Raw genomic sequence first — 13,850 nt, forward strand, 5'->3', positions numbered from 1 at the left:
GGACGCTGAATCTATCCAAATAAAGCCCTAAATGAGTCCAAATTGTGGACTCATCAATATACCCAACTTAAACTTTTGCTTGTCCTCAAGTAAAACTCAAGTGCAACGTTCAAAAAGGATGTCTCAAACAGGGCTACACAAGACTCAATCATGAATGCACACAAAAAGACTCAACTTACTCATGCAAGGATCAATTGTGCACTCAAATATTCAACTTGTGACTCACCATTATCAAAGATTCTCAAGTTCACCATACTTGTTTCAAATACAAGTTCAAGATCAACAAAAGTACTCAAATGCCCTCACACAAAGAATGATTCCATAGTCATACACAATGGTTCAATAATTTATAGCTCCAGAATAACAATCAACACTAACACTAACAAATATGAACACAGGCTTGACTCCACCGATAGGTTTGCCCTTATTTTCCTACCAACACTTATTTCAGCTCACTCAAGATCACCAAAGTCTTTTCCAGGCTTGTAACGGGGCTGAGTGTAAAGGTATGGTCATTTAGGCTCAGTGGCTGCCATCCTCATGAAATGTGGTATGAACAACACTTTTTTCCCTTTTCTTCATCATTCTCATTCATGCTCAAAAGTCACCCCATTATTCACTTTCCATGAAATACCGGACACCCCATTTTCTTTGCACTTTCACAACTTTATTCCAAACTTTTTCATTCTTTTTATTTTTCATTTTTCTTTTCTTTTTGTCTTTTTTTTTTTTGTATGGAGGGGTTCCATCTTTTTCAAAACCATGGGTCAAAGGGGATCTCTTTGCATTTTTTTATTTACCTTCTCTTTTCACCCACCCCCAACTTAGGCTTTTGGCCTAAGTTGGCTATTCAAGCAAACCACAAATTAAGAGGATTATGGGTAATGGATAAAGAAAGGTCACAATTTCATCGATGTTCTTCCATGAAAAGGCTAAGGCTCAAAGGGTGTTCAAGAAAGGGTCACACACTCACAAGGTTGGCTACAAAAGAGGTATAATGTCAAATTGTTTCACACTCTTCGGAGTTCCCTAAGATCATTTCAAGATATTGCATCACTTAGTCAACTGGACCAAGGGGCAAATTCTAAGTGTCATCACACATGGTTCACGGTAAGCTCTTCACACAAGGCATTTGCACCAATATCAAACAAGACTCCACACTTTTGCTAGTGTGCGATGTTCATCACAAGAGACTCATTCGATAATCGGCTAGTCACAACGAGATGCAAAAAGTTCACATATTGTCTATGCAACTTCATTTGGCCTCATCATAGCTGCACATTCATTTTTGTTCGATTATGAGTACTATTCAAGTCATCCGTATTGATCAAGACCTGTACTCAAATTTTCAAGAGAACAACAACATTCAAACAAAATAAAAAGGTGGCACAAAATTTTCAGAATGGTCCAAAAATCATTTACAATTAAAACAAGGAGCTACAACCTCAACCATCCACAAAAATAGTGGTAAATACAATTTATAGTTCAAAAAACCAATATATAAACAAAACATTAATCACAAAAGGTGGGCCTCACCCCACCACAAAAGAAAAGAAATTTGTCCTCATATGCAAGAAAATATCCAAAAGTCAATAAAAATAAGACAGAGAGGGAGGTAAAGAGGAATACTGTCTAAATAGTCGCTCCGTCTATTAGGGAATTAGTGCCTGGTGTAGTACTTTGAACCTGGGCATCAGTGCCCGGAGTCACCTCAGAAATACCGACTCCACTGACCCACCCATGGAGGTGTCTCTCAAAGAGGTCTGGCGCGCAGTCTTGAACATGGCATCCTCCAGGTCAGCCAGATCATCATAAACCTCAGCATCACACACATCTATCTACTCCTTATCGGTCTCTACCTCCGACTCATCAAATGCCATATCATCCCCATGTACATCTCCAGTGGTGGCCAGAGGAATCTCAAAATTCTCTTGAACATCCACATCATCAGCTGCCTCAAGTAGGGAAGTGAAGTCAGTGGACTTCAAGTGTCCACGTCCTTCCTCAGATTTCAAAGTTGTAACCTCAGAAGTCTCCCCCTATTAGCTCTCACAAGCCTCAAGTCTCGCAGTGAGAGTGACAATGGAAGTCCGGAGGGGGTATCAGTGCAGCAAGAAGAGCGCTCTCGATCATCCATGAGACTGCAACCTCCAAACGGGTAGCCCTCACGTCAGCCGAATGGGCCAGGTGCCCCATCTTTAGGATCATAACCTGAGTAATCTTGGCAGGCTGGGAAGAGGTAGAAGCATCCGGAGCCTATGAAGAAGAAGTAGAATAGCCGGAGTAGGCAAATATTCCTCTGCAAGTATAGAATCAATGTCCACCTCCGGAGATGTATCCATCAGAGCTGCTTTCATCATGTCAGTCTCTTCCCAACTGTACTCGGCCTCAATACACCGGATGTCAGTGGAGGAAGAAGGGGTAACCTCCAAGTCTCTAGTAGCATCCCAACGAACTCCAGCACATCTGCATAACTCTGTGATCAGCACGCGGAATGGAAGGAGGTTTGCCTCTGTTTGGACCTCATGGACATCTCTTGCTCTATGATAAGTCCCATGTTAATGGTCTTCTTAGACATAATCGACCCAAGGCAGGCCGCCTTAGGATAACGAAGAATGGACTCATTTTTAGAGGGCATAATGGAGTTGCTGATGAATCCAAACCAATATTGTGCAGCTACACTGAAGTCTCTCTTCTCTATCAGGACTCCTGCCTCAGTTCACCTCGGGGTGGTGTTTGAGATGAGGGGAGCCAACCTGCCCTTGAGCTCATCCAATGATGTTGTAGTGGTAGCCAGATTAGGGTAGTCAAAGTCTGAGCCCCTATAAAGTACCGCGTTAATGTGATCACGGCTACAGTGCACTACTGTCCCCCGTACCATAATGGACCCCACCGGTCTAAACTCACTGGCCTACTTCATTCTTTCAGGAACCAGGTCACCATATGCAGAGTAGAACTCCCGTACCCATGTAGGGGTGTATGGACCCCGAGGCCTGGTGAACTGTCCAAAACGATGGTATTGGAGTGTCTCCCTCACCCCGGAGTATTTTTCCTCTAATCCCTCTATCAAAAGTTGCTTCTCCTCAAGAATTGTTTGCAACCCATCGACTTTCAACCTATTAAGTAGCCATGGAAGAGGAACTACAGGTGGCCCATGGGAGGTACCAGAGCTGGCACAGTGTCTGCTGGAGTGGAGGTTGTTGAGGCATCAACTGGGTTAGGACCAGACTTAGCACAGATCTTAGCCCGTCCGGACTGTAATGGTTGATCGTCATCTGGCTCCGAGAATGTGGCTTGGGAGCCCTCACTATCAGAGTTGTGCTTTGGAGCCTCAGATACCGACCTTTTTCCTTTTCCCTTGCCTCCCTTTGGAGGCTCTTGCCTTCCCTTTTTGGGAGGGTTGGCTCTTCCTTCATTTATAGTTAAACCCCATGCTCTTTTACGGGGTGGCATGTTGATCTTGGTTCTTGCCATATCTTCAAAACATCAAACAAAGTGAGAAACAATTCAAGAAAAAGTGCAGAAAATAGTTGCAGATAGACTCGTCGAACCAGTCGGTGAGTCACCGAATCACTTTTGCGAGCTAGATCGGTCTCGCTGAAAGGATTTGCTCAAAATTTTTTTAGACAATTGGCATGTCAGCCATGGTAAGGGCTTTTCGGCAAATCTCAGATAACATTCAGCGAGCACAGATTAGCCCACCGAAAGTTACAGTGCTTTTAGGGATTAGAACCCAACTCAATATTAAGCATGAAATTAAAGGCGATAAGTGGTGATTCGGTGAACAGCCGAGTGGTTCAACGAGCTTGACCCAACTCGCCAAACGAACCAACATGCCTACTTTCAACCCAACTTCTCAAATTCAACCCCGCAACGCTCGAAAACAAAATCAAACTAAGCACCTAATTAATTAGACCTAGACCCATACGACCCATGACTCCGGGATACTCAGACTTCTCCTGGTTTGGCCAAATTTGGCCATTTGACAACTTTTGCCCTTAGAAATGACGTCAACCGCTCTATCATTGGGAAAATTATGTCATTTGGCACAAATGTGGGTTACTTAGACTTCACCCGACTAGACCCAACAACATGCAAGCACAACCCCACAATTTTATTTAATTTTAAGGCATAAAGTACTCGGGAATTCAACAATAAAGGCATTACAAGCAAGATATTCGAATGAAAACAAGCACACACAAATACAATTACGATCAGAGAGGCCCAACACACATCATTAAGATCAAAATCATCGCAAAAGAGTAAAAATCGCTAAATATAAACTCAGGGTTCGGAAAACCAACCTTATAAGCTGAATATACTTTTTGTAAAGCTAGGCGACATTGATATCCAACTTCGAACACAAACTTGATGACTAAAATATGATAAAAATGCAAAAATATAGAATACTAAAGTACAGGTCTAATTTTGGAAAGTTTAAAAGTGAGGGAATGTGAAAGATTTTGAACTTTTGAACTTATGGCCTTTAAAAACTGTCCAGTTCTCGCCCATTCAACAACATTAGTCTTGTTCGCGACCCACTCGGTGTGTCACCGAGTGGGCACTTACCTCACCGAGTTTTACAGGTCCTACAATTAATATAGGGGTCCAAACAGTGGACTAAGTCGAGATCGCTGACCTAGTCGACAATTAGCCAATATGCTCCTGGGCTCGTCGAGTTTTATAGACTACAATTTCAAAATGTCTTGAGTCCAACGGCGGTTCAAGTAGGTCTCGCTGACCTCTTCGGTGAGTCACCGACTGAACTTTTAGCTTGCCAACCTACACTTTTCAAACACATTCTACACTTCAACCTACAAAATCAACACACGATTATTTCTAAAACAAAAATAAAACGATAAACACTTGGGTTGCCTCCCAAAAAGTGCCTTAGTTAACATTGTGGCACGACTTCCCCACTCAATCTTGATTTGTGGGGTAGAGATGATACAACACATAACCCATGTGGGTCTCCTGTAATTGAACAGATATGGAATGGGAAGAAGTCATCTGATTCAGTAGTGAGACATTTTCTTTTATTTCATTCAACACTTTGTTGTGTTCTTCGACTTTGTGAAGAATGAGTGAGAGTATCTTTTGTATTTGTCCACCCTGTACGCCTTGGGCTTTATATGCTTGTGAGGGGAGTGTAACGGTCTTTCTTTTTGTCCGGTGCTTCCAATTCCATGATCGTTTTGGCCACTAGATCCAACCGAGTCAATAGCATGGACAAAATCTGGTCCCTCTCAATCTCCTTGTTGGTCTTGGCCATGTGATCAAGGAGTTTGGCTGCTATTGCATTAGGTAGTCGTGTGAGACCTCCCGGAGACATTTGGTCAGCCATTCCTCTATTTTTCAAACCAAGACCTCTATAGAAGTAGTCTAGTAGCATGTTATCTAAGATTCCATGAGCTGGGAACTACAATAATAGTGACTTAAATCTGAGCCACAACTCATGGATTGACCCACCCTCAATTTGCCAGAAACATAAATTGTTATCCCTAAGAATCATCATTCTCAAAGGAGAGTGGTCCACTTGGTAACCATTGCTACAAGACATGCTCCTTCATTCTGCTCTAAACAAGCAACATGTAAACCAAAACTAAAACGTAGCTATATTCAACTATAACTAACAAGAACAAAATAAAACTTAACTAAAAATTCTCAAACAACACCACTTCCCGGCAGCGGCACCATTTTCATTAATAACGTTTCAAAGACACTTCATCCAATTCTAAGCGTCAACGATCGTTAATCAGTATAATAACCCAACTAAATGAGTTGGGGTCTAATCCCACAGGGAGTGGTATGTGTTTAAAATTCAATAGCAAAGTACGAATATGTTCAAGTCAATCATAGGAATAGATATTATCAAAGGAAAACATCATTCAAATTTGGGGATGACACGAATGTCAAATAACAGGGGGGTTGGTTTTAACTATCAGCTACAACAACAACAAATAACAAGAAATTAACAATAATGAGACGTGTTCTTGGGATGTGATTCGAGTCTAGGCTAATATAGAAAAATGGGTAATTGTAATTGTTAGTAAATAGTTGTAAATTAGTGAATAAGCTAGACTTTAGTGGGGTAAAATTTGTCTCAAATTCTTTACCCCGAATCAAGTTGGTTTCTCCCGAACACCAACAAGCAAGCAATTAATAACAACCTATGCTTTAGTCCATTCACTCTCTCGAGCTGAATGTGTGGAAAAGGATTTAGGATTTACTCTCTCGAGATGAACCTATGACAACCCAATACCTACAGATCATCAATTCAATAATCTTGGTTTGAAAACATCTCGCTCGAGCAAGGCAAAAACACGAAGGTAGAACTACATTTGCAACTACAATTCTTCAATTTTAACCACAATTACTGATTGAAATCACTTCTAAACAACATTTAAACTATCAATTAGGAATACGCATAACCTAAATCAACCCATAATCACACCCCATGAATTGTAGTTTTAGCTAGACATCATAAAAAAGATAAAAATTGTTACCGAATTGTGTTTTAATCAACTGGGTAAGATTAATTTTGTCTTTACAAATGTCCAATTTGAAGAATCTCAAAGACCCAATTCCAATTTCTCAAAAATGGAAAACTTCAATTCTTCAAAGCCAAGGAAAACTTAGTCTCAAAACTCCAAAATTACCCTAATGAATGTTCAGAATCGTATTTGATTGACAAAAGATTGATAGATAGATACTAAATATAATGCTTGAAAAAGTATTTATAGTCGCCAAAAATATGTTGCGAAAGACCATTAGGCGTAGTATGTCGGGATCGCTGATCAACTCGGCGATCCACCCTTTGGTCAGTTCCATCGCCTTTTGCTTTGTCCTTCAGCATCGTAAGGTTCTGTAACTTAAGGCGATCCAACATTGCATCGCGGAACCACTTGGCGACACGCCGACTGCTCCTTTCTATCGCCAACTTGATTTTCTCCTTCAGGGCTTGGCACACTAGAAATTTAGGCGAGATATTAGTCATTCGGCGACTCGCCCAATGGATTAGGCGATCAACAAACCTTCTTTTCTCTATTCTTTTGGTTGCCTTGTTCCTTTTTGCCAATTAGTGTCCATGCTTTGTTCTTCACTCCAAATACTTGGGAATCAAGGATTTTACATCAGTTATTGGCACAAAATAAGCATTTGAGGACACTAAATATACCCAAATAAAGCCCTAAATGAGTCCAAATCATGGACTCATCAGTGGTTCATTGACTTACACGTGTTAAAGGTTACCTCATCTTCGTTCACCCGATACTTCAGTTCTCCGCTGTCAATATCCACCGACGCTCTCCCGATTGCCAAGAATGGTCTCCCCAAAATAATGGGAAGTTTAGCATCTATTTCACAATTGAGAATGACAAAATCATCAAGGAAAACGAATCGGTCAACCTTTACGAAGTGTCATATAGTATCACTACAAGGTACTTCATAGATCGATCCGCCATCAAAAGCCTCATGGTTGTGGACTTTGGTTCACCCAATCCAAGTTTCTTATAGATTGTGTATGGCATTAGCTTTATACTTGCTCCCAAATCACATAGAGCCTTGGCGAATTTGAGCATACCAATTGTGCAAGGAATGGTGAAGGCTCCGGGATCTTTTTTTTTTTTTTTATTTCTCAATAGTCATAATTGCACTACAACTATGAGAGACTTCAATTGTCTCAAAGTCCAAGCTTCTTTTCTTGGTGACTAACTCCTTCATGAACTTGGCATAACCCGATATTTCCAACAATGCCTCAACTAGAGGGAGATTAATCGATAATGTCTTCAACACCGATAAAAACTTCTTGAAATTTTCATCCTCATTCTTCTTCTTGAGGCATTGGGGAAATGGAGTAGATATTTTGGGTAAAGGTTGCACAACTTTTGGAATTGGATTGTGTTTCTCCACATCTTTTTGTGGCCCTTTGGCAAAGCTTTGATGGATGGGTACTTCTTCCTCCTCCATACATTTATCTTCTTCATCATTGCCCATAACATCACCTATCGCTACCTTCCCACTACGAGTAACTACAGCCATACCTGTATCATCATCTTCCCTTGTCATTTTTGGTTTCAATTGTGCTTAAAGTATACTCAACTAACATTCAAGTAGCTTGATTGCCTGTACGTGAGAGTTCACTTTATTGTTCATGATGAAAAATCAGTGTTCATCCCTTTTAACAAGTCATCTGAACCTTCAACTTTGTTAAGGATGTGTGATAGCGAATCATTCACTCGGGGACTACTTGCACTCCCTTTCAACTTTGGGCTTTCACTCGATTGAATATGGTCCTCTTCATGATCATCCTCCATTTTCCAACAATCACTTTACTCAACCCATTCTCTCTAATATCTTCTTTTATATTTCTCCTTGCAATAGTTCCAACCTTGATTCCTACCTCGCTGTAAATAGCGTGGGTGGAAAACCTCCTCGTATTTCTTGAAATTACAACCTTGATTCTCCCCTGACTTTGAATAACCCGAGGAAGAACCCTCCTCAACTCTAAACAGTCCACTTGCGCCCTTAGGATTTTTCACATTCTCCAACATATGCTCTTGTAGTAGCTCCATTTGGGTCAACATCTTCTTCATGTTCTCATCCCTTTCTCTTTCTTTATCAAGTTGTTATTTGGTCATTCTAAAATAAAAAGGAGAGACTTGATCCTCTTGAGTGTACCAAACTTGATTTATTTTCATCATGTCATCAAGAAGAAATAAAGCCACCTAAAATGATTGCAATATTATACCCCCTCGAACCAATTGATCAGCCACTCCATTATTAACCGAAACCAGACTCCTGTAAAAATTGGAGTAGCAAATCCTTTGGTAGTCCGTGAGTTGGGCATTAAAGTAGGAGTTTCTTAAACCTCAACCATGTTTTATGGATGGGTTCGCCCTCCAATTTCTTAAAACCTTGAATGTTATCCCTGAGTATCATCATCCTCGACGGATGAAAAAATCTTGTATTAAATGTCATGATAAGCTCATCCCATGACGTGATGGAATTCTTCAGTAGCTCAGCCAACCACATGCTAGCCTCCCCCATCAGAGATAGTGGAAATAATCCGAGTCAGATTTATTCTTCTGTCACATTCTTGAATTAAAATGGGCTGCACACATCTATGAATTTCCTCACATGCTCATGTGGATCATCTTGAGCCAGCCCACCATAAAGTCCCTTCATTTGGAGAAGATGAAGGATTGTGCTTGTGACTTCAAAAATTGCATTCTCATCAGCTGTTGGTAAGCAAAATGCACCCTATTTTACCCGATTAGGTTGGTTGCATGCACTATTAATATCATCGATACCATCTCGGTGATGTGTTGTGCTACCATTAACCCCTTCCTCACTCATTCTTACTTCTACTCAGCCCAATTAATGCCAAAGCAATCCAGTCTAACTTGGTTCAACTACAGCCGACAAATCCACACTCGTAACTTCGATAAAAGAACTCTAAACAATGCTACTCTCAGGCAGCGGCGCCATTTGGATTAACGTTTCAAAGAAACTTCATCCAATTCTAAGTGGCAACGATCGCTAGACAATATAAGTCGATCCCATAGAGAGTAGCTTTCTTTTGAATATAAATATGAGAGTACGACAATGACCTTTGCAGCCGAACCAATATTGCACTTACGAGTCTATAAGTTAAACCTCTAAATGTCATTAACAACCCACTTCAACAATCAACACGGAACAATCAAATAACGAGATAACACTTGGGGGATTTGACTAACCAACTGTTGAATTCAACCCAATGGGTGTACATCATTACCGATAATGTTAATACATTATGGGTAAAATGGACTATAAATAAAGCAATTTTCTCTCAAACAATTACTTTATTTCTGTTGAAGGGAGGAAGGAAGATCAAAACACATATATAGATCAACATAACCCAATATTCAAAAATACATTTTAATCACAAGAGGTAGGTATATCAATAACTCACCCAACCCACAAAAGAAAAGAAGTTGTCCAAAAATGCAACCAAAACAAAAATAATCAATAAAAATAACAGAGAGGGAGATAAAAATGTTATCCTGCCAGGCTAAGACTAGGTGAAGTTTGCATCAAATTCACTCCGTCTGTCGGGGAATCAATGCCCGGTATCACACTCTGGGTTGGGCATCAGTGCCCTGTGTCTCATCCTCATTACCTCCACTAGAGCCTTCCACAGAGGTATCCCTCAAAGATGTCTGAACAACCAAATGTACCATAGTCTTCTCGACCTTAGTCAGGCCCATATAGATGGTCTCCTCCTGAACACCATGTTGCTCTTCAATAGTCTCGGCGTCAGACTCAGTAACGACATCATTAGATCTAACCTCATCTTCGGTGGTAGCCGGGGGCACATCAGAACAGACTGGAATATCTGTGCCCAGGTCTTCTGGGATCTCCACGGTCCCAAAAATCATCGACATATTAGTGGACATCAGTTGGTCCACATCTTTCCTTAACTCTGCAATCGCGGCCTTTAAGAACATCACCTCATGAGTGGGTCCTTGACCTCTCTCACACACCAATATACTTGTCGTGAGGGGATCAATAGAATATCTAAGAGCTATCAAAGCAGTGGTGAGAGCTATCTCAATGATCCCAGGAACCGCAAGCTCTAGTCTGGAGGCACGCACATCAGCAAAATGGGCTAGGTGCCCCATCCGTAGTAGCATGGCCTGGGTGAGTGTAGTTCAGGATGCACTAGGAGGTAGGAGAGTAGCAAAAGAGCTTAGAGTCAAAGAGGGGGCAGAGCTAGAAATACCTGAAGGCCCAGTGGTTGGAGTAGGCAATACTGCCTCTGTAGGTAGTATCTCAATATCAACTGCCGGGGATGTATCCATTGAAGCTACCCTCTTCTTCTTAGATCTCATGGCCATCTCCTGTCTGATAATTGCACCTAAATTGATGCGCTTTCTTGCAATGATTGATCCGAGACAAGCTGCCTTTGTGTGGCGGAGGATAGACTCATTTTGAGATGGCATGATTATGCTACTAATTAAACCAAACCAATACCTCGCTGCCACATTGAGGTATTTCTTCTCTATTGGTACTCCAACCTCAATCAACCTAATAGTATTGTCAGATAAGAGAGGGGCCATCCAACCTTTCATATCCTCTAAAGTTGTTGTCTTGATCATACTCTGGTAGTGATCAGTAATGTTGTTAGTGCATTCCAATATGATGTTTATATCATCACCATCACATTTTACCTTTCTCCCCCGGACAACTAGATAATCCACTGGTTTAAAGGTAGCAAGCTTCCTCTTTTCCTGTAGTACCAAAGTTCTATAGGCCGAGTAGAACTCCCGGACCCAGTTAGGAATGTATGGACCCCGGGGTTTAGTGAAGATCTGGAAATTGTGGGACTTAAGGGTGCTCCATATCTTTGGATATCTGTCCACCACATCATTTGTGGACAATCTCTTCTCTTCAATGATAGTCCTGAGTCCTTCGGCCTTTAGTCTGTTGAGAGACCAAGGAGGGGGACCCTGTACAGGTGGTGTTGGGACCACAATTTGATCTGGAGGTTGAGGAAGAGGAGAAGTCTGAGGCACCCGGATCCTAGATGGATCATGCATCCTCTTGGAGCGCATTTCTGCTCTCTGGGCCAATAGAAGCTGGTCATCTTCAGTCTTAGAGATGGCAACCTGAGAATCCTGGTGTTCTACCTCACTTTCTGATGTGGTAAGGTGAGTCGCGTATAGTCCCTCACTGTCGGAGCTGACCTTCGGTGACTCAACTACGAGCGCATTGCCCTTTCCTTTGCCTTTCCAATCCTTTGTAGGAATGTTGGTTGCCTTTGCTTTGGATGCCGCTGCATCCACATTTATAATAATCCCTTTCGCCCTCTTGCGGGGTAGCATGTTTCTTCCTGGGACTTTAGGTCTAGCCATATCTTTAAAACACATTCAATAGTGTTAGAAATTGTTGAAGAATATTGCAGAAATCAAGTTGCAAAAAGACTTGTCGAACCTGTCGGTGTGTCACTGAGTCGGTTAGGCAAGCCAGATCGGGCTCGCCGAAAGGATGAGCTCTAAAAATTTCTAGAATTAAGGCATGTCGGCAATGATTAGTGCCCTTCGGCAAATCGCTGAAACCAATTAACCATCTTAGACTAGCCCACCGAATATTACAGTGTATTTTAGGTGTTAGGGGCGCAAAAAGGGAGATCAAAGGAACCTTTCGGCGAGTCGCCAAGTGAACTAGCATGCTTAGGCTTCCCATCGAAATTTAGAGACTCATCTTAGCCAAAACATGAAATTAAGGGCGATCAAAGAGGGACTTTGGCGAACCGCCGAACCATTCGGCGAGCTCGACGCAGCTCACCAAATGGCCCAATGTGCTAATTTTCAACCCCGTTTCCCAAAATAAAGCCCGCAGCCCTAAATTCAAAATAAAAAACATACACCATGAAATAAGTGTCAAACCCATATGACCCATGCCTTCGGGGTACTCGTACTTCCCCTAATTTGGCCAAAATTGGTCGTTCGATTACTTTTGCCATTAAAAACGACGTCAAACGCTCCATCATTGGGTATAATACGTATTTTTCACAATTTGGGGTTACTCAAAATTTACCCAACTAGACCCAATACAAAATAACCACAACCCAACAATTAGGAAACAATTTCAACACATGAAATCATCTTTTTAAGCATTTAGGCACCAGTTTAAACACTTCACTTTATGGACAATCCGACACATAAAACACAATTAAAGAAATAACCCAACACATATCAACATCCATTTACCTATTGCATTTGAGTTTAACCACTTAAACAAAGGTACTTCGAAAAACTGACTTGTATGCTGAATTGAGAAATTAAAAAGCTAGGAGGCAAAGTATTCTGATTCCGAGCATGAGATCACACACAAAAAACGAACAAAATAGCAAAATAAGGAAAATCTAAAGTTCAGATGAGAGTGCATGGGGTTAGAAATGAGAGAATATGAAATATTTTGAAATTTTAAACTGTTTGGCCTTTAAAACCCTTCAGTTCGTGGCACGATCGGTGGAGTAAGTCATCCATGCCAAAACACTCAGCGATGCACCGAGTGGTAGCTTACCTCGCCGACTTTTATAGGACCTCCAGAAAAATTGGGGGTTCAAATGGCAGACAAAATTAGCCTCGCAGATTAAGCAATTTGCCCGCTGAGTTTTAAAGACTTCCACTTCAGGCTTGGTGGGTCCAACAGAGGTCCAGGTCGAGCTCTCCGACCTCTTCGATGATTCACTGACTGGTCTGTTGGGTCGCCAAAATGCCTATTTTCAAAAAAACTTCACTTTTCAACCTGTACAATCAACATCCGCTATACAAAATCATAACTTAAAGGATTAAAAACATAGGTTGCCTCCCAAGAAGCACCTTAGTTATCATTGTGGCACGACAAAAGTACCTATTCAAGCTTCATTTTTGGGGTTTTCCATTGTGTCACTAGGCAATCCCCCTTGTTGTCTTAGATTCAAATGTGAAGAAATTTGACCCATTTGGGTCTTCAGTTGCTTAATAGAGACTAAGTGAGAGGTCACCGTCTGATTGTGAGTCGAGACATCCTCTTTCATTTCTTTCAACACTTTGTCGGACCCTTCAACCTTATTGAGAATGTGTGAGAGCATGTCTTTCGTACGGCCACCCTCAGATTCCTTGGGCTTTTGACACTCATGGGGAACATATGTATCCTTTTCCCCCTCTTTTTACTTACAAATGGTGTTGCAATCACTCCAATTTCTGTCATGGTTTCTCCAGCCCTCATCTCTATTCCAACCTTGATTTCCACCCGTTCTTAGGTAGTTTGCACGGTAACCTCCTCTTTGATTGGCTAGGAAGTTCACTTTCTCATTGTAT

General features: G+C 41.4%; 1 protein-coding gene across 1 annotated transcript; it reads right to left on the minus strand.

The window, feature by feature from the left end:
* Positions 1 to 10,115: 10,115 nt before the first annotated feature.
* LOC125856019 (uncharacterized) lies at positions 10,116 to 10,664 on the minus strand. Its single transcript, XM_049535624.1, has one exon. The coding sequence runs from the start codon at positions 10,662 to 10,664 to the stop codon at positions 10,116 to 10,118; it is 549 nt and encodes a 182-aa protein (XP_049391581.1).
* Between the last annotated feature and the right edge of the window lie 3,186 nt (positions 10,665 to 13,850).

This window comes from Solanum stenotomum, chromosome 2 (assembly GCF_019186545.1).
Source record: "Solanum stenotomum isolate F172 chromosome 2, ASM1918654v1, whole genome shotgun sequence".
Taxonomy (NCBI): Eukaryota; Viridiplantae; Streptophyta; class Magnoliopsida; order Solanales; family Solanaceae; genus Solanum; species Solanum stenotomum.